This window comes from Drosophila navojoa, chromosome X (assembly GCF_054131105.1).
Source record: "Drosophila navojoa isolate 15081-1374.11 chromosome X, UAZ_NAV_1.0, whole genome shotgun sequence".
Classification (NCBI taxonomy): Eukaryota; Metazoa; Arthropoda; class Insecta; order Diptera; family Drosophilidae; genus Drosophila; species Drosophila navojoa.
In genome coordinates, this window is record NC_142895.1 from 16912180 (window position 1) to 16934366 (window position 22187).

Here is a 22187-nt window from a genome sequence, read left to right on the forward strand (position 1 = left end):
TCCCGCTCTAGACGAGCTCTGTCTGCCCACCTTGGTTAGCCAATGAACTTGAAATTGGCAACAGGAGGCAACGCAAACAGACTGTAAATTGTTTATGCTCACATAAATTGCTATGCAGCCCATGCCAAACGGCGTTCAATCAACAGCTTCTCCCAGACTCCAAGCCTCTATTTCAGCTCTTATCCATCTCAATTTAGATGCTGCAATGCAAATTCTCATTGAGCTCGGATTCATTACAAATATTTGTTGGCATCGAAAATGTTTAATATTTAACAATTTGCCATTAGCCAAGTTTTGTAATTCATATTGTATTCACACCTCGAGTTGCTTTAAGGTTGCACGAATATCTAGGTCTATGTCTAGCATGTCTCGCATGAGTTAATCCAATATGCGAATAGTCTTATATGAGGACGATATATGGATGAGATACGTGCTGCTGTCCAACTGAAGAAAGGCTTCAATATTTTTTAACTATCGATTCTTATCGATAATATGGAGTATGGAATATTTATCAAACCACCCAGTGGTCAGTGCCTTACTTTAAATTAGTTTAAATTTTATATCCAACATATTAAATTATATTGATAAAATTTGTCCAGTATATACAAAATATAATCCACAAACAATCTTGTATTGTTTTCTGTTTTTACTAAGCTCTACAAATAGTTGACTTAAAATTATTGCTTGGAGAATGAGAAAGTTTTTCGCACCTTTGTGAGAGGAGGCGGGAGACAGTTAGCAGGAGACAGTAGTCCGTTTATTTAATTAAACAAGTGCTTGGTACTAATTAAAGTAGACAAAAGTTTATTTCTGGATTTGAGCAAAAGTTTATGGATGCCTTTGCCAGTTTGAACTGAAATTGCTTTGCTGCTGCTTTAAGACCGTTTAATCCTTAGATTCTGCATGCTTGTGTCTGGCCTGAGCTCGCTTGGCTCTGTTTTATTTCGAGAGTCGAGAGCTTTAAGATTTCTTAATATTTATGTGCACGTCGTTAACTGCATGGATTGCTTGCATATCAAATGGGCATACGACCCTGTTCCTGTTCTTGTTCCTGTGTGCGTGCATGTCCGTGTGTGCTTTATGTAAAATACTCTGCATATGTATTTGTATGTTATGTATGTGTGTGGGTGTGTGTGTGTGTGGAAAGAGTGAGGCCTGCATGGCACGCACTGCCTGGCAGTGGGAGGGGCCGGTAGAGCCGGTCGGGCTGCTCGGGCTGGTCGGCCCTCTGTCGGCTTGACTTCCTGGCACGCACAAAAGCGCAAGACACGTAAACAGGTCAAGGATATTTATATATGAATATACAAAACGCAAATCACAACAAAGCCAAACAGAACCGAAACCCAAGCCGATCTAAGCCCAACCAAATGGAACAGCATAAAGCCAACAGCAGCTGCACGTGCAGCTCTTTGATATCGTTACGGAACTGATTCGATTGAGCAAGACTTTCGGATAAACTGATGAACCACTGAGCTTCGCAGTTCAATGGACTGTGAACGGCATCGTTTAGTTGCCTGAACTAAATCAACAGATCTCATCAAATCAAACCAGCCAAAAAAATGAAAAAGTTAAGAACGTGAACAACTGAATCACTGGATCTCATCGAATTGAACCCATTGAATTCTCCATTCATCAGTCTTGAGAAAGTGAACAACTGAATCAATTGCTCTCATTATGGAGCTTGTTCTTCAAATTGAACTAGTTCCTCCTATACCTACTGTACCTACCTATACATACCGTAACTGGAAGTAGGCTTAGCCTTTACTACACTAGTTCAAAATTGAACAAACATACCAGTTCAATTGTAGTTCTATTGAACTATTTAGCTGTCACGCACATGGTGCGCAAACGGATATCAAAGAGTTCATGGCTGAACTGGTTCCACAAATTGGACTAGAATTGATAACGCTCAAAGGTTCATCAGCTTTAAAGCAGTCGCTGTGTGTGTGTATGTGTGGCTCTATGTGTGTCTGTGTGTGTGCGCGCGAGACAAAAGTCGCAAAAATGAACGCGTAATTGTTTGCACATGAATACATTGGGTAAATATGTATTTACCACACGCTACTGTTGCCGTCGCCAACGTCGCTGGTGCAGCCGCTGTCGCTGTCGCTGTCGCTGCCGACGCTGCCGTCGCCATTGACATCGCCTGTTGCCGCATGCAACGCGCATTCATTTGCATGCAAAGACTAGATGAGGGAGCGTCTGGATTGCTCTGGATTGCAGCTCGTTGCCAAGTCAAAGGCGTTTTAATCTGCTTACCTTGGCAGCATTCTTTCCATCTCTGCTTCGCCTTCGTATCTGGCTCTTCTTTTGCTTCTTCCTTTTGTTGCTTTGCTGCGAAATTCATTTGCATGATTGCGAACGACGAATCGGAGGCTTGCTTGGGGAACGGGTGAGGGGAGGACTCGTTGACTCCGTTGAGCTGCTGAGTTAGCGCTGCAGCAGCTTTGCTTTAATTACGAGCCTCGCTTGACTTTGAGCACATAAACAAATTGAAACTTGTTTATGGCATGCAAATTAATCAAATCTCATTCTCAATTAAGTCACCCACACCGAGCATCGAGATAACGCTAGCCGGAAATTTCCATCTTGGAAATGCAGCAACTGCCGTCAGGCCTTGAGCACAATTTAGATGGGCAGCAGGAAGCAGCACGCAGGAGGCTGCAGGCAGGCATTTGTCCCAAGACAATAATTATTATAATTAAACACAAAATGCACACGCAAATCTTTTCGCAATCACACTCACAGTTTTTGTGCCCTATGTCAAGGGTATTATCAACAATAGTTAACAAAATGTCAGCTTCAGCTTAATTTGTTACACTTGTACTTATTTTATTGCTATCTTTTGATTCTTTAACTCGACAATGGAAAGTGCTTTGGTATTGCATTCCAATTTATGTTGAGCTCGGTTTCATTTATTGAAAATTCGAATTGAGGGCATGTGGATTTTGTTGAAGCCCATGTAACAAAGAGACAAATACTTATTCTTTAAGTACTTATACATTTATATGTATGTATATATGTCACTAGGAGTAGAAGACACTTATATTATGTCGCTGACAAAGCTCTGTTCGCGAAATGAACCGAAGAACATTATACTCACTCGCTCTCGCTCTTTCAGTTGAACAATTATACATGGGCTGTACAAATAGGAGAAGCTCTTGATTACGATAAACAATTATGCAGCACTGAGCGAATATCATCTGGCAATAACCAAAATTCATGCATTTATACTCTCGTTCCATTGAACTTATTATAGGTAAGGCACCCAAAACTTCATCTCATGCGTTACCTCTCTAATATAATAAGCTGTCAGCTTAAAATATCAAAATGTGTCGTTAATAATGATCAGAATATAATTTTAAACTTCAAAGTTTTCAAGCAACAAAGGGAGAAACCGCATCATAAAATGTGCACTCAAATAGCTGAGTAGCGCGCTCGCGTGTGTGGGAGAGCAAGTGAGAGAGTGTGTGTGTGTGTGTGCTAAGCCAGCTGCGAAGGCTACTCAAATATTTGCTGCCAGTTGCTGTGCTGCCACTACAGGGTATTCAGAGCAGTCGAACATGTTTGTATTCCTGTTTGTCCACCCCAAGCACAGCCCCTCGGGGGCTGCACTTTGAAATTTGTTTAATGCATAATCAAGTGTTGTACGATACACCCACACACGCGCACACACTCGCACACCTACACACACCCGCAGCGCACAAAGCTTCTTCTGTTGACCAATTAGCAGCAGCAGAAACAGAGTCGAGCAGCTGAACCGAGTGAGCGTGCCCCTTTGCCACTTGGCCAGCTGCCACAAGCAGCTGTTTGTGCCACAGCAAGTGTCGAATTTTCGGTACTTGGACGGGCGCGCGGAGCGTTGTGCCCCGAATGAGTTGGCTCATTAAAAACTAAACTGTAATTATTGTAGTGCAATGAATATAACGACAGCCATGATCCATTCATTAATCATAGCTAAATCGCTTTTGATAGCTCCTACTGCTTTCCCACTTTCCTTAACTGGGCAGCAGAGCCTTCAATTGGCAGCCAAATACCTGAGTCACCACGCTGGATGGCCTTCACCCAGCTAGATTATGTTAAATTAATGAAGATACAGATACAGATACAGATACAGATACAGATACAGATACAGATACAGATACAGATACAGATACAGATACAGATACAGATACAGATACAGATACAGATACAGATACGATACAGAATACAATACAGATACAGATACAGATACAGATACAATACAGATAGTCAGATAACGATAAGATACAGATACAGATACAAGATACAGAATACAGATACAGCAAACAGATACAGATACAGATACAGATACAGATACAGATTCAGATACAGATACAGATACAGATACAGATACAGATACAGATACAGATACAGATACAGATACAGATACAGATACAGATACAGATACAGATACAGATACAGATACAGATACAGATACAGATACAGATACAGATACAGATACAGATACAGATACAGATACAGATACAGATACAGATACAGATACAGATACAGATACAGATACAGATACAGATACAGATACAGATACAGATACAGATACAGATACAGATACAGATACAGATACAGATACAGATACAGATACAGATACAGATACAGATACAGATACAGATACAGATACAGATACAGATACAGATACAGATACAGATACAGATACAGATACAGATACAGATACAGATACAGATACAGATACAGATACAGATACAGATACAGATACAGATACAGATACAGATACAGATACAGATACAGATACAGATACAGATACAGATACAGATACAGATACAGATACAGATACAGATACAGATACAGATATTTATTGTGGCTTGAAGTACTTTCTCCAGATGACAATTGACTTTTGCTTTGTTTCAATTGCAATTTCTTTTAATTTAATTTGTTCTCAGACCATCTTTCAAGCTATACATACATAAATATATATGTATGTAGATATACATATATATGTATATTCTTTAAGTAAATAAATATATATTTCATCTATTTCGCTTTCAAGTCTTGGCCACAAAATTCTTGGAAAACTTCATGTTAGCGAAGCCATCGAGCAACAAGAGTTAAATACGGATAAAACGAACATTAAAGTGCTTCAAGAGTTTTTGCTGAAATGCGAGTAATTGCTAGCATCTGATACTCTGCACTAAACTGTTATGCTCTACATTCAACTCTAGGGCTAGCCCTCAGCTCAAATTTAGTTTATAAATAATTAGACATTACATTTAGTCTACATTGAATATATACTACATTGAATATAAGATATATAATTTTAATAGGTATTTGCTCGCCTGGCATACCTTGGCTTACCTCATCTGCCTCCTGAAGTAAAGTTATTTCAAGTATTTGAACTTTGGCTTCAATTCGTATTTCAAATTTCGTCTTAAATTCGTCGCGGAGCAAAGTAGTTCAGCTTTTATCGTCAGAATCTTGGTTTCTTATTAGAATTGCATTGGTATGAAATGAGAGAGTAACCTGGCTGATACGGGCTAAGCCCTTTGATCTTTGTTGGCTACAATGTGACTGCTGTCGCAGCAGCGGCAACAGCAGCGGCAGCAGCAGTGGCAGCAGCAGCAGCAGCATCGAGAAACCCATTTCCGGTGCCATTTGCAACAGTTGCCTCAAAGCGAAATGGACTGGAGCTGTGCCAGCGACAAGCTGCCAAAAGAAGTGAAAGTGGGGCGCGCGGAGGGTTGGCTGACACCTGCATATGTGTGTGTGTGTGTGTGTGGGTGGGGGGGTCTCAACGACCACGCGTTACAATTATGAGACAGATTTAATATAACCGCAGCAGCAGAGGCATCGACAGCAGCAGCAGCAGCATCAGCAACATCAACAGCACCGCCAGCGGCAGCAGCAACTGCGATTAGCGCAGCGCATCGTAAGGACGCAGAGAAGGCTGCTTGTAAACTCGAAAGAGCACAAATTCGCCAATCGCGCTCTCTTGCTCTCTCGCTGGCTTGCGCTCAACTCACCACACTGGCAGGCAGGCTGGCAGCGGCCTGCCCACGGCAAACTCACCACACTGGCTGTGCCGTGCTGCTCGCACCAAGTCGCCATTCAGTCTAACGTTGAACTCTGCCGCTATTTGTTGCTTCACTTCTCGCTGCAGAGTGACACACACAGCATAGCGCATAACGGTACGTGCTTTCGACTACGACAACGAAAACGTCAACGACAACGACGACAGCGACGACAACGGCGTCGACGACGCGTCTAACGGCCGCCCGCTCTCTTAACAATCAAATTGTTGCCTGTGCACGCAACTTAAGGTTTTCTAGTATATCTAATTAATTGTGTTGAAGCAGAGAAGAGTATATACATATGTATAATACATTCAATTTTTGTGATCATTTTTTTTTCTCGTGAATTTCCCGAAACAGCATCTGAAGCGAATTGAAAGTTGAGTTGTGCCAAAATTTGTTGATCTAACAGAAATAATCGGCAGCACCACAGTGCGTATGCTTAATTAGCGAGCAGTGCTCAAAAATGCAACAAATACCAAACCAAATACCAGACAAAAACCCGTTATACAAATACACACACCCAGACAATCGAGTGTAAAGCAAGTGCATAAACTTTCCACATTTCCGCAGAGGGAAATACGAAAAAAACAGCTGAAAGCCCGTCTAGCTGATACGGTTAGTAGAAATCCATTTAGATTTAAATTTAAATGAAACTGAAATATTGTATGGGCTTGCTTTAGTTAACGTTAATTTATATAAATAAATATAATTTATATAAATATACGCTTATAAGATATATATAAAACATATTGAACCTAAGCTATTTATTTATTATTAACATTATGATTTTATGATATTTTTTAATTTCTGTAAAGCAGTTAAAAAACGCCGCGGGCGTTTATCATGCGTTTTTAATTTTAAATATTAAAAAAAAAAAAAAAAAAAAAAACGAATTCATTTTTTAACCTTTTTAAAAGTATATTTGTAATTATATGAAACGATCAGAGCATTTTATTTCAATATTAAAAAACTCAACTCTAAAAATAAATAAAATATGTAAAATATTTTGTTAGCATATTTTTATAACTAAAACCAATTGAAATTACTAATATAACAAATCATATAGTATTTCAAAAAAATTCAAGTATATTCCAAATATTCATATAATTCTTTCAGGCCATTCTTTACATTCAAAAGAAATTTTAAAATACTTTGAAATCAAACAAAAAAAAAAAACATTTTTTAAAATACTTGTTAAAATATTACTAAATATTTTGAGATATTATTGAATATATTTTTTTATAGTCAAAAAAATATTCAGTGTTTATATTTCCTACATAAAATATTTCTGTTTTATTTTAGATTTTTGTTGCCTCTTAGGGAAATGTGTTTTAAAATTTACCTTACGCAAATTCTGAATGCAATTTTTAAATTAACTCGAAGAAAACGGCTTAATTTGAAAAGTAGTTCTATTAGTTCAACTTAAATTTAATTAGTTCAAATAGTTCAAATATAAAATGAAATATAAACTAATCTACACTACAAATATATGATTTATATTCGATTCTACATCTATTGTTTCGACTTGCAAATGGAATCAGCTTAAGGCTGTTTGCAGTTGGCCTCCCTAATTTCCAGCTATATTAACATAATCCAACAGGTTTTATTGACACATTTAGAAAATGAAAAAGCCAAAAAGCCACACACACATATATGTATATACATGCATACATATATACAGATATATGCTTGTATCTACATTAAGCTAAACAGACTAATCCAATATGTTAATTAGTTTGCTTCGGGTGTAATTGAAGTGCTGGCAGGAGGCATACATGCATAGCAGAGCTTATCTACGGCATGCTCTCTGCTGTTAAGTAGCTTTGTTTTCCATTTGGCACTTGTGCTGTGTCAGTGTTGGTCAACGCCCCGATGGCTGTGCACGCCTGCTAGCCAGTTAATCAAACTGAAAGGAGTTATCAATATGTGAGAGCTGAAAGAGCCAGCCATCAGTGAAGCGATAAGGAAACTACTTGAATTTGAAAGTGGCCAAAGGCAAGGACCAAACAAAAACTGTCAGAGAATAAACGAAATCAAGAAAAAGGGCAAGGCAGAGAGGGGAGTCGAGAGTGAGGAATGGGAAATGGACGCAGCGAGACAGCGGACAGGCGTTAAGCAGCAAAAGGATCTACATGATTTATAAGCTACATTAAATTGAATATTCAACATAATGTTTGCCTTTAAATGGGACGATGCGCAGCAGCAACGGAACAGCAACTATCGGAGTATATATGTATATACTTGTATATGTTTGTATGTATGTATATATGCATGTCGGTATGTATATATGTTTGCTCAGCCATCTGAAGGTCATTTGGGCTCGACTTGGGGGCTAATGTCTAAGTGACTTTTGGCCGCGCCTGAGCGCGTGCCACAAAATCAAAATACTTGGCCAGCACCTAATGGCATGCCTTGTTGCGCTTCAGTATTCCGCGTCGTACCAGCATTGTTAAAGCAGCCCAGCTTTAAGTTCTTGTTGTCGATGTTCATACTCATTCACGGAACTGAATTGAGCATATTGGCGTGGGGCAATTTGTATCCCTGGAATTATAAAGTGTTAACCAATAAGATAACCAATTACCCAATAGGATAGCTGATTCATCTAATACTGTATGAAACTCTCAACTTACTGTTGATATATTGGGGACGTGGCAAATCGTAAAATTGATACAACAGAATTTAAGTCAGGAATGAGTATTATGCAGTCGTTAACGCCCGACTGCAACGCTTTTATTTGATTTTAGCTTTTTGTTTTTTCTTTTTTCCCGTTTTTCTGCTCTTCATAAATGGCGAAATAAAATAAAAATCGCTCAACTTTTGTGCGTCAAAAATATGTGATGTTGTTTAAGTTCAACGTGTGCGAAAGTAATTTACCAAAGCAGCAACGTAGCGAGCATTATAAATCACACGTTCTGCCAACTCGCCCATCCCCGCCCCTCCCGGCACAGCAGAGTGCCAACTATAACTGCAAATGCGCACACACACACAGAGTCCCTCATGTGCGTGTGTGTGGGTGTGTGTGTGTGTGGCAAACGCGTTACGTGGGCAGGTCAAATGTGAAAAGTCAGCCAATTCGGACCACATTTGACAGACAAGACGGCGGCGTGACTTACTGTGCGTGAACTGCGCCAAGCCAAATGGCATACTGAAAGCACACTCACACACATAAACACACACACACACACACACACACGTATGCCGCCGTACTCTATGATGAACTAGTGAAAGTTAAGCTAAGCCTGTTATTTCCGTCGTGTTTCTATTAATTATAACAGTAATGTATTTAAATTTGCATTTAAAATATTCAGAATATTAGAATTCATCAAATGAAAAATTCATTTTAGTAATGAAAAAATATCATAAAATAACAATATATAAAATATTGTATATAACTAAAAAAAAAAAAAAAGAATGAAATAATTAAAAATTAATATTAAATTAACGAAATATGAAGTATATAAAACCTAAAAAAGAAATATAATATTCTTATTTAAATTCGTTAAATTCGTTCAAATTGGAAAGTGTGAAATTGTTATTTGAAATCTATACATAAATAAATATGTCGGTTATTTCTGCAGCCTGCCCCTGCACTGTTGCCCCTCTTCCTCTTGCTCCTCAACTAACTGCCTGATTTTTCACCAACACGTTGACATCAATCGCAACCAACTGGCAGCCTCGTCAGTCTATGTGTTTACTGTTAGTGATCACACTCGAATAAATTCACCCAATGCTATGCATGAGCCGATATATCGATAAGATATTTTATCCGAATAATATTAACACATTCGATAAACATATAAGTTCACGAAATAACGAAATTCACGAGATCCAAAAACTTCAGAATTATATGAATTCTGTATTCGCTAACTACTTATTTTGGTAACATTTAAATTCACTTAATTCTAATATGAATTCCAAAATCAGTCTAAATCTATTCTTTAATTATTTGATTGATGTTATAAAAATATATAAACTAAAGTAAATAAAAATACAAATATATAATAAATATTTAAAAATAAATGAAAATAATAAAAATAAAGAAGTATATAAAATAAATTCATTCCGTAAATACTTCAGAGCAATGATAATATGTTCATTCAGATTTTTGGCAAAAGCTTTTATTAAGCCAAACGATTAAAATATGAACTATGTATATTTTGTCAATAAGAATTGCCTAAAAGTGTTTAATGAACGACCAATTTTGTTTTAAATAATATTGTTTGCTTTGATTTTTTTGTCAAATTTAAACACAAATAAAATAATTGATTATGTCGGTCAATTAATCTGACCTTTCTGAGCTTATCGTTAAAATTTCCCCAACACGACAGCCAATAATTTCAATAAGAGTTCAGCGTCGTTTACAATTGTTAATCAAGTTCATTGCTGTTATCGATTATTGTTTTCGATAACCTAAATAAGTGCTGAAGTAGAACCATCGAAAATTGTATTTGACTTGCTGTGTCAGCTTAGTACGACCCCCCGCTCGACCGGCAAAAGTTTCGCAAATCTCTCGCTGTCAATCGCACCTGCAGCAACAGAAGCAGCAGGAGACATCGGCCAAGGCCTAGCACAATTAATCGAGCACACGAAAACAAAAAGCACACAATACATCAAACTTCATTGGCAGTAATAATAACTGAATCAAGTAGCTGCTGAGAAGAGAGCAATATCTGAAAGAACAAATTCGACTTTCATTCGACTAAGCTCCGCCGTGCTTTGTTGTAATTTTCTGTGTGCTTATAATGGAAAATATTGACGAGAAATTCCAGAAGGACTTTTTGAGTTTCTTGGAGAGCTCACAAAGTCTGACCAAGTGGGTGAGTAGGGATTGGTTGTTGTTGTTATTGTTGTTGTTATTGCATGGCTAAGCCGCATTGGAATTACAGCGCCCCACCGGCGGACCAGAGCTCATGTACATTGCTCTGTCGAACGAGAGCTGCGACTTGGACTCTGTGGTGAGCACGCTGGCCATTGCCTATTTGCGCTATCGCAATCCGGGCACACTGCATCACAACTTTATGCCCGTATTGAATATGATGCGACGCGACTATGCCAGCAAAACAGAGGTGCGCTTCCTGCTGGCGAAGCAGTCGATCACACCGGATCGCCATCTGGTCTTTCGCGACGATGTGCCCGAGGAACTGCTGCTGCGCTGCCGCTTCATTTTGGTGAGCCATCATGTGAGCCCGTTCCACTACTGCACCGAGGAGGTCTACGACTTCCGGCCGTATCAGTGCGAGGCAGCCCGCCTGCCCATCTACTGTCAGCGCATCATGCACCCGATGCGCTCCTGCGCCGCCCTGATAATCGAGCGCTACGACAGCCCCATCTATAACTATGTGAATGTGCGCTGCCTGCGCGTCTTCGAGCTGCTGCATGCCGGGCTGCTGCTGCAGAACTGCAACTTTATGATGGACCCGATCGATCAGCTGCACACAGTGCGCGACTACCAGCTGCTGTTGTATCTGGAGAAGCATCTGGGCCAGCTGGAGATGTCGCAGCGCGCGCAGCTCTACGACGCGCTGATCAATGCCATGTTCGATCTGAACGAGCTGACGCTGCCGCAGATCTTGCGGCGCGAGTTCAGGCTGCTGCGCGCCAACAACGGCATCCACCTGGTGCGCGTCGCCCAGTGCTGCTTCCCCATGGCCGTCACCCGTTTCATCTCGTTCGAGTTCGCCCAACTGGCCGTGCAGCAGTTCGCCGCGGAGCACAACTGCGACTTCATCATGCTGCTCGGCACCAGCGTGCACCCGATGGGCGGTTTGGTGGTGAAGGAGCTCGGCCTGATACCGATGGACTCGCTGCGCGATGTGGAGGACAGACGGCTCTTCGATCACATGATTATCAATCTGAATGCCTCGATCGAGCCGATGCTGGCGCTGGAGCCGTATCGCGGCCTCAACTTCATGCAGGGCGTGTTCTTCTTCGTCAATGTGTGGAACGTGCAGTTCCAGGATATGATGCAGCTGCTCCAAAGCATTGTCTTCAACTGGGTATCCAAGGACCAGAACTTTATCGCCTAACCAGGCATTACACCTCTCCAATCTCCCCCTCCCTCTTTCTCGTTCATATTCTGGCACCGCCTTTGCCGTTGCCTTTCCCGTTACCGTTGCTGCTGACGTTGCCACATTTACTCATATTACACATCTAATCCATCAGCACGGACTCAGTTAATACCACTTCTTGGATACTTTTACACGCCTGCCGAGAACAGCTCAAGCTCGGGCTAAGGCTGACTTCCTTCATTCGAAACTTTTCTCTCGTCGGATTTCCCCTTGAGCTGACGCGGCGCAGGACTTATGAACCCCAATCCCGGAAATGTTTCCTTTCTTACTTGCTTACTTGTTTATTATTATTATTTTATTTTGGCTAATGCTTTATATTTGAACTTGGACGAACGTGGAAAGCTAATTTCAATAAATGCAAAAAGTCTTCTGCTCCCGATTCATGACATCAAATCTTTATACGTATATAAATATATTGTATTTATGTATGTGCATTGGCATTTAGCTCGTTTTTGTTGACAAATCAACAATTATATCGTTATAAAAAATAAATGCAACTTTTTTTAGCCAAGAGATTTTGCTCATTTTACAATTGAATTGGCAAGCAGGCAAGCATTCCATAATTCATCATTATTTAATAATTTATATTCAATTATTGCGATCAAAATGCATGATAGATGTGCGCACAGTTTGTCAGTGTATGCGTGTGTGTGTGTGTGTAGCACGAGTGTTTAACCCAAGCGTTTGCATTTAAATTATGATTTACGCACACTCAAAGCAATGGAGGGGGGGAGGAGGGTGTGAGGCACAGCAATCAGGGTGAGGGATTGCCAGCCCTGTGTGTAGTTGATGACATAAGGGTAGCGAACAAGTGAGCGAGTGGTGCTGGGTGGTGCGAGGTGGTGCTGCTGCCTGCTCGAGCCATTATACAATGCATTAATCTAATCATATGTGCGAGAATATGTCAGTTGCCAAATTCATGAACTCTAAAATGGAGTTTTATATGCGAATGTGACCATGTTTTCATACGAACAGAGGGCGAGAGAGAAAGAGGGAGAGAGAGAGAAAGAGGGAGAGCGTGTGTGAGGCTGGCAAAAGTATTTGCAACTTGATTTATAAGCACGCTGATGTCAGTTACGTGCGCGCACTCAATAATGGCAGCGCAGGTTAGCAGGAGTCGGCAAAGCCGTTGGCTGGAGCAGGAGCCGAGGATTGTATCTGTTGTTGTCTTGCTGCTCGGGCAAACAAAAAAAAAAAGAAAAGGGACTCTCGCCGCCATTGCGTAAATTGCTTGCAACACTTTTGCTTTGACGGTCGCCATTTGCCGTTTGGCTTTTATAAATCGCTTAGACCCCGCACCCAATTGTAGCGCTGGCAAGCGCCTCTCGCCCCTCACCCCCGGCCCAAGCCAGCTACACTGATAACGGCGACAAGTCGAAGACGACCAAAACAGGCAACTCGGTGACGTCAGCCAGCCGAGAGTCGGCATTATTCTCGGGCGCCACTCGAAACACATCCATCAGCGACGCATTTGTATGAAGAGCTTAATGCTCAGCCGCTCAAGGTGAAGGCGGCAGGTGAGCGACCGTGATAGAGCGCGAGGGGGAGAGAGAGGGAAAAGGAGTGAGTGAGAGCCAGAGCTTTTGCTGTTGCTGCTTGTCAGCCTAATTGTTCGACTGCACGTCTTTTTTCGCCTCTACCCCTCTCACTCACACTCCTGCTCCAGCCGCTTCGTCTGTCTCTGCTTCTGATTCTCTCTCGCTTTCATTTGATATACACTTGCCGCGAGCAATAAAACTTGAACACGTCTTCAGCTTTATGACAGTTCGCGCAGTTTTTTCTCCTGCTTCTTCTTCTTCTTCTTTTGACATTTATAAAACTATATAAATATTGTGAAGTGTGGCTCAAGATGTCTCCGAGTGCCACAGCCAGATTTAATGAATTTATAGTCGAAGCAAATTGTAATTTGATTTTGCGTAATTGGCTGATAACTGAGACTAATGGAATGTGGAGCTATTAACTTAAGGTAATCTAACTAAATTTATGAAGAGGAAAAAATAATAATAATAAATAAACATTCTATGGCTTTAAATTAATGACCTATTTATTATTTTTATTTTTATTATGCATAGCTTATTTAATTTTTTTATTTCAATCAGGTTGAGATCTCTGCGTTGACATGAGCAGCGGCTATAAATAACATAACCAAAAGATATCAAATCAAAAAGCAGTGTCTATATATAATGAAGTACATAGTTTATTAAAATACTTTTATTAATGCTTAAAAAATATTTCATTACTTTATTTCGCTTTAATTTCTTTCACAAATTCAAATCTAAGCCCAACTCTTTCAGCTTCAACACATCTCTGCGAGACTGCCCATCTTTCTCTTCTTCTGCCTTTACTCAGTTTGGCACGCCAAGTATCCACCTCCTCAGCCATCGATATGATTAACTATCGATAGATGTGTATCTATCGATGGTTAACCATAGTGCTGGTCCCGCATATCTTATAGTGGCCTGCGACAATATTTAATGTTTATAATTGATAAAGTAATTAATTAAAATAATTTAACTGATTAATTGAAAACAAAAATAATGCAAATTTAATGCAATTTTAGTCCCAAGGCTATAAATGGAGTTATGGCTGTTGTGTGAAACAGACTTATGAATGTCAACATTTAATGACACACAAGTTTACATCATATACAATATATATATGCAAAAACATGATATATAATAATATTTAAATACCCATGCGAAGCCTCCAGTAGTAGTCGCATACTGAAGTTTTCTATTGCTGCGCATTCTGCACTTCTGCTTCCTGCAAGAACATCAAATCGTCGTTGGCCTGCTGAGAGCTGAGAGCTTTACGCTCCGACAGTTGTTTTGTCGCTTTCTTTATTTTTCATTATTTCTGTTGTTTTTTCTTGCCGTGTTTCTTGTTTACCATTGCATACTTTTGTGCGCAGCGCGCGTAATGAAGATAATTGCTGTTAAGCGCATCTCTAAGCGGATTTCAGAGCCATGGCTCACAACCGAACCAAGCAGAGCAGACAGAGACAGAGCGCGTCCACCTTGCTCCACCAGCTCCCCTGCTGCACGGTATTTACCTGTCTGCGTTGTCAACGAAACTTTTAGCATTTGACTTTCATTCGCATGCCCTACAAAGACAGAAAGGGAGCGAGCACATGTAATGCGTTCTGTTCTGTGTTCTGTGGCCGACTTGATTATCTCTTAAGTCATATCAAAGATAAGAAAATGTTGCCCGCATCCATATTTACCGAATTTTAAATCGTATCAGAAATTCCAGTAAAAATATAGTGAAACGGTTTATCAGTCCATGATAATGATTTTGATATACATGAAACTCTCAAAGTTAATGGGGATACGATAAATATATATAAATAGGCTATATGTCTTGGAGAAAGAATTAGCTCTAAGACTTGTAGAAATTATGGAGCGAAGGCTCTCAATAGATAATAGATAGACAATAGGGAATATAAGGAAATGAAATGAGTTGAATGTAGCTCAAACCATGGGGTTTTTTATAATTTATAATTATAATAATAATTATTTGCAAATAATATATATTTAGCTATTAATTGCAAATACAACATAAATTTTAAAACAAAAAATTAACAAAAAGTATACATACATAAAAATTTAATCTTGAGTTTTAGTTATTTATGAATAATTGTTTATTTTTTATTGATTTATTATATATTGTTTATTTATTATTTATATGTCACCTAATACTTTTAACTAATGTCAATTCCCATATTCAATTATTTTTATATTTTTATGTATACATACTCAATTTCCAGTAAGAGCATTCAGCATTCGTCTAACTCTCTCTCTCTCTCTCTCTCTCTCTCTGGTGCTTAACAGTTTTATTTATTAATTTTTTAGTTGCGTCGCTTTTTGCGTTTCCCTTTTTAATTTCCACTTGCCGTGTGTATGTGAGCGCCCTGTCTGTCTGTCAGTGGGCGTGGCCGGGCGCTTTTATTTCAAAGCGCGCACGAGACTTGCATTAATTAAATTCTTTAGACGGCCATAAAAAGGTGTTGCCTTGTTTTCTACCCCTTTCTCGCAGAGCTGCCGTTGCTCTCCTGCTGCTGCTTGTTCTTCTTCTTATCATTCTTATTATTATTGCTGCAGTAGCAGCAGCAGCAGCAGCTGGAGCGGCACCTAATTGGCAAACTGCTTAAAGTAGCTGGCAAACGGGGCGTATGCGTGATCCGGCCCTATAAAACAATCAGAGTGTGGCAAAGACTCTCAACTGCGGCAAGTCGAGTGGGCCCAATGCGAATGCGAATGCGTCTCCATTGTCCAAGTGCGTCTCTCGACTTACTTGCGTTTGGCTTTGCATATTTCCGGCTTCCGTTGTGCTCGTTCTCTTTTTAGCAGCGACATTGTCACGAATTCCTAGCCTGACTTTTGTGTGTATCGAAATTTGGTTCGTCTCGTTTTGTTTGTTTGTTTTCCCTCGAAAAACTTGTTTACAGCCAGCAAATTATTGTGACAGACGCCGACAACATTTATGATAAATATAATAATCATAATGATAATGATTATAATAATAATAATAATAGGACGAAGGGGATTGGCTTCTTCGTCATGTAACAGGTAATTGTTTTCGTGCCTGTCGCTCCGCTGTGCCCATTTGCCTATTTTTTCTTTATAAATTCAGTTTACTTCTTCTACTTCATCTGGTTCTCTGCTTCTTCTTCTTCTTTTTGTTTGGTTATTTTTTGTTGTTAGCTTTATTCCTTTGCTGCTATGGCATAATTTATTGTATTCCTCGGCTCGCATTTGCATAAATATTTTAATTTGCATTCTAACAAAATGGGAATTTTGTTGCGGCCTGCGCAACATAATCTATTATATACATATATTTGTGTTCTTTTTATCTATATAAATATATATATGTATATACATATACATATACATATATATCCCTTGCCATTTTCTCGCTAGAAATATAAAAATAGCTAAATATGTATGAAAATAATAACAAGAAAATGAGCTGGCAAAAGAATTGAATTTAAATTCGAATTCTGTCGAGTGGCTTTAAACCCAATTTGCTCCACTCAAGCGAATGAGCAAATTTCTTGGACAAAGCCACCAGCCAAAGCCAAAGCCAAAACCGAAGCTGAAGTCGTAGCCAGAGCCATTGCGATTCGAAGCGCAACAAGTAAATCAATGAAATATGTATATATTTTATGCAAATGATGCAGCTGAGCACAGAGCAGGAGCAGCAGGAGTCGTAGCAGCAGCACAGCAGGAGCAGCAGGAGTTGTAGCAGCAGCAGCAGCAGTTGTGTAAGCTGAATTTGTGATTTCAATTAGCTTTTATGTTGTTTTAATTAAAAGTAATTTCGAACAGCATTCAATTACAGTGCACGCAGCCATTAATGCTTAATTCCATTCAAATTATGTTTCTATTAACTAACAATGCCTTTGACGTGCTTCAATTATGATCATTATTATTATTATTATTATATGTGAATATAATTTGGATATTGATTCGATATTGTGAAAGTCAAAGTGAATTGTGTGTATGACATACAATGCAAATAGAGATTTATGGGCGTGGCAAATAGGAAAATTGATCTGGGAGCGTTAGAGCCGTGAATGAGTATTCGGCAGTCGCTAATGCCCGACTGCATTGTTTTTACTTGTTCATGCTAAGCTAGCCATGCTCTAACTCTTACCACTCCTCTTCATATTAAATCGATTTTCTGACTCTCAGACATATAATCAACATGTTTTTGTATTTCCTGTCAAAGTTTGATTTGAACTATGTTCGGGAAATATTTACAAGTGAATATTTTTTTTTAAATAAGCAGCATAAAATTAACAAGAATTGAATTTTTATGAAACTCGTGTAAAGCTAGCGAAATGTTTCTGCATAACTTTTACTTATGCAAAAATGTTCGAGGTACGGTAGTTTCCAAACTTGCTGTTAACCGTGGATACTACATGTAGATATATATGTAAATATTTAAAAAAATATAAATTACATATGAATATATATGCTATATGTATTTATATATGTTACATATATTTATTAGAGTATTTATATGGTATATCTACATCTATTATTATATTACATAGAGCTATTCACGGACAAGATAATCAATGTATATCGAATCAATATCGCTCTAAGATGAAATGAAGAAGCTATTGAGCATGCAAGTTAAATTTAGATTGTGTAAGAGTTTTCTTAAAATTGCGTATATTAACAAAGAGCTTAATCTGATTTTATTCTCCGGAAGTTGCTCTAACTTGAGTAGAGGCAAAGTTTCAGAGTCACTTAACGTTGTCTTTGCTTATTAGCAAAGCTCAAGCAACGCCTGATATTTTCCTCAACTCGCTTCATATCTCTCCTCATTGTCATCGTATTAGCAACACTTCAAATCAATCCTCCTCCCACAATATGCATGTAAATTAATCATATATTAATCCACATGCTCTAGATCAGGCACCATGCACATATCGAATTTCCCTTTTATAATTTCCATATCCTCATGCGTAATTGAATATCCGTTTGTTGGCACTTAACCAACACTATCGTCTGTCAATTATCGATTGGTAATTTTAGAGCGAAGCACCACAGACTTGGCCATTAAATTAGAAAAGATGCGAGTCGAGCAAAACTGAATTTGTGCGGCATCAAACGCGCATAATTCAATAAAAGGCGAGGGAACGCTGCCCGACGGCGTTTGTTACCCAAAGTAGGCAATCACTTTATTATTAAGCCAGACACACACACAGACACACACTGGCACACATACACTTCACATGTATGCAGAGAGAGATAGAGCGAGAGAGAGAGAGAGAGTTCATAAAAAAGCAAACACAATAATGGCATCAAATTTGAAGATTTGATGCGGGAAAATGCTTTTCACGTTCTCAGCATTTTGGTGGCTTTTGTGCGTGTGTCTAGGCAGCTTATTGATAGATAATATATTTATATTTAAATAACACTTCATCATCCAGTTGTCGATGGCGCTTATTTCTCTGCTTCATCTCTGCTCTGTGGGGTGCAGAGTGAGTAACTTGATGATGGAGAGAGGGGGAGGGGTCGGGCTTTGTCGCTGTACAAACGAACAACGCTGCGTATGCGTAATATTGTTTGCCCTCATGTTGCCAGAATTGAAGTGTTGAAGCGAGCGATTGCGGCAGCCTTATAAATAAACTTGATCCATTACACACATACAATTTGACTCCGAGCTGTTGGGCTGCTGGGTTTACCGGGTTGCTGGGCTGCCGCGCTGCCGGGCTGCCGTGCTGCCGAGTGCCATAAATTTGGGCTTATGATTTTATCCCTTTTATTATTGGCCACGCCCCTTGGGTGGAGTGGCTCAGCGAGTGCCTTTGGCCAAACATTTTCATCGCATTTTCATTTTCATTTGAGGGCAGGCACTGTAACATTCTCGTTTTCGTTTTCGTTTTCGTTTTCATTTCCATTTTGTTTTTGGCTTTTGCCTGTTCGCTCAAGCGTAAAACAACGCTCACAGAACAGAATCACATACTCACACACTCACATGAGCAGCGCATTGTCAGCTTTTAGGGGAGCTTAGGGTTTGGCTTGAAAATAAATAAACTAACAATAAGGCAGGCAAGCAAATTAAACACACACAATGCCCACAACTTTCGCTTTGTTCACATTGGTTTTCGCCTTTCTTTTTTTTTTTAGTTTTGCTTGTGCTTACGCTTCTTTTTTTTGGCCACAAAGCTGCGCAAAAGTTTTTTAGCCATGTTAGTTGAGGCCTGCAATCAGCCAGCAGCAAATCAAACAAAATTAACACAATATAACAATAGGATACTCGAAACGAATGTCCTTGACAATGCCAACAGTACACACTCACACACGCACTCACACACACAAACACATATAATAAAATCACATATCAAATGAACCACAAGGCCGTAACGTGAACCAAATTGCTCCACACCAGAACTTGACAGACATTCGAGACTCCACGGCTAATATATTTAGCATTTGTTATTCGAGTTTGTCTCACGTACATGTGTAATATATGTATGTATATGTGTGCGCTTGAACACTTTTCTGAATCTGCATCTATGATTACTGAAATGTCAGGGATCATATGGCTGCTAGGAGTCGTCGATAACTGATATTTGATAATCGATAATTATCGATTCTGGAGATGGTAGTAGAAAGAATGAAGGACTGCTAGTTCAACCTACAGATTAACTGACTGATTGACAGGCAGATTGACAGAGATGGATAAATAGATTGACAGATAGATAGAATAGACATATGTATGTATTAACAAATGGGTGGAGAGACGGCTCAACAGATGGAAAGACAGATTGGCATACAGAGCAGATAGACAGATTATTATACTGTTAGACAGTTTGACAGATGTATATAGAGATAGATCAGTATACAGATAGACAGACACATGAGTAAAGATAGTCTATTAGATAAATAAAGGGATAAACTGACAGAACAGCAGAAAAATCAACCAGATGGACGAACAGATTGACAGATAAATTGACCACTAGATTGACTGAACGACAGAGAGACATATATATATAGAGACCGATCGGTAGACAGATAAACAGATAGGCAGACGGATAAAAGAAGGATAGACATGTTAACAAATAGATGGAGTGGTAGATAATTAGACAGACAGATAGACTAATAGGCTTGACAGATAGATTGACTGACGGATAGAGAAATAGATTGATCGAGAGATAGAGAAACACATTCTGATTTACAGATAGACTAATAAGTATAAAGAAAATCTGAGATTTCTAGATAGACCTTCTCATATATAATAGTGAATTAGCTATATTTAGCACATAAAATGGGCTAATTCGACATAATCTACTGATTCAGTATTATATTACTAATTTTACAAGGCTTTAGATTTGAATTATCCCTGATAGCTCTGTTAATATTCATTTCGTGAGTCAAGCTTATCGATATTTTCGGCATGGTAAAACTTTTGAAATGCAGTTTTCACAACTAAAAAGATTCCGCGCAGGCATCAAAAAAATATTCATTGTGCGCGTGGACCGAGCGCAATCGCTCAGAAATTAATGGCTCAAGCATGAGCTGACAGATGCTTAAAAGTTGCTGTCAGCCGAACGATGATCGGACGGCAAACTGAATTAAGGCACTGTAAAGTGTAATTGTATATATAAATGTATGCGCAGATACAACTGTGTGTATGTGTATATATATATGTGTGTATGTACATTATTAAAATACTCATATACAATTACAGGCATTACGGCTAGTTAAGTCCCGTTGGCATCTGTCGATAGCATTTGTGACTGATTTAATGATATATGTATATATATATATATCTGTATTCTTTTTCCTTTTTCGCTGTGTTAACTCAAGAGATTATTTTATTGAACCATTATCTGTATGAATTTTTGTTTGTGCATGCGTGTGTGAGTGTGTGTGCGTGCGTGTGCTCATGTGGGTGCTTGTGCGTGCTCGTAATTATGTGCTACATCATCTTTTATGAGCATATATATGTATACATATATACAATATATATGTATATGCATACATATATATCTCTGGCGTTCATTTTCAAGTGTATCAAACAGGAAATGTTCATACGTTCCATTCGCTGTCGTTGATCCACACGCATACCCAACTCCAGTATCAAGCTGCATGCCCCTCTGCCCTCCGCCCACCCACACTGCCTTTCTTCCCCACTTCCTTCCTTTCTTGGCCAAGCCCCGCGCCTCGTTTGTTTGTGTTTAATCTCGTTTTAATGCCGTCGAGCATCATCGTAAAAATTATTACATTAAATGTCAACGCAAAGAGATTGCAAGCAACATCCAAGCAAAACACAACAGAACAACGTCACATATAAAGAAATAAAGAAACTGAGAAATGAAAAGGGAGTGAGAGCAAGAGTGAGAGAGAGAGAGAGAGGGAAGAGCGGCGAGTGAAAATGGAATGTATGCGAGTAGAGAGTATAAAGAAAAGCGGGCAAGCTGTTGGTTTAAGAGGGTCGTTATTATTAAATTTTACACACACTCGCACACATATAGTATGTGTGTGTGTGTGTGTACTACACACACGTACTGTGCACAATAATAAAATGTGCGAAT

The 22187-nt window shown here is 39.2% G+C and overlaps 2 protein-coding genes across 2 annotated transcripts in view; both read left to right on the forward strand.

Moving 5' to 3' along the window:
* Positions 1-6090: 6090 nt before the first annotated feature.
* LOC108657712 (uncharacterized) overlaps positions 6091-22187 on the forward strand; it is a 111843-nt gene continuing 95746 nt past the window's right edge. The window contains exon 1 of the mRNA XM_089263737.1: positions 6091-6680. The gene's annotated coding sequence lies outside the window, so the exon portion shown is untranslated. The remainder of the gene's footprint in view (positions 6681-22187) is intronic.
* Positions 10491-12526, forward strand: LOC108657617 (exopolyphosphatase PRUNE1). Its single transcript, XM_018110271.3, has 2 exons — positions 10491-10882; positions 10952-12526. The coding sequence occupies exons 1-2, from the start codon at positions 10808-10810 to the stop codon at positions 12089-12091; spliced, it is 1215 nt and encodes a 404-aa protein (XP_017965760.1). The 5' UTR covers positions 10491-10807; the 3' UTR covers positions 12092-12526.

Bases quoted from the DNA above. Each gene is read 5' to 3' on its own strand.
- LOC108657617 (XM_018110271.3), top strand. From the start codon at position 10,808: ATGGAAAATATTGACGAGAAATTCCAGAAGGACTTTTTGAGTTTCTTG. The intron at 10,883-10,951 runs GTGAGTAGGGAT...TTGGAATTACAG, and splicing joins CACAAAGTCTGACCAAGTGG to CGCCCCACCGGCGGACCAGA.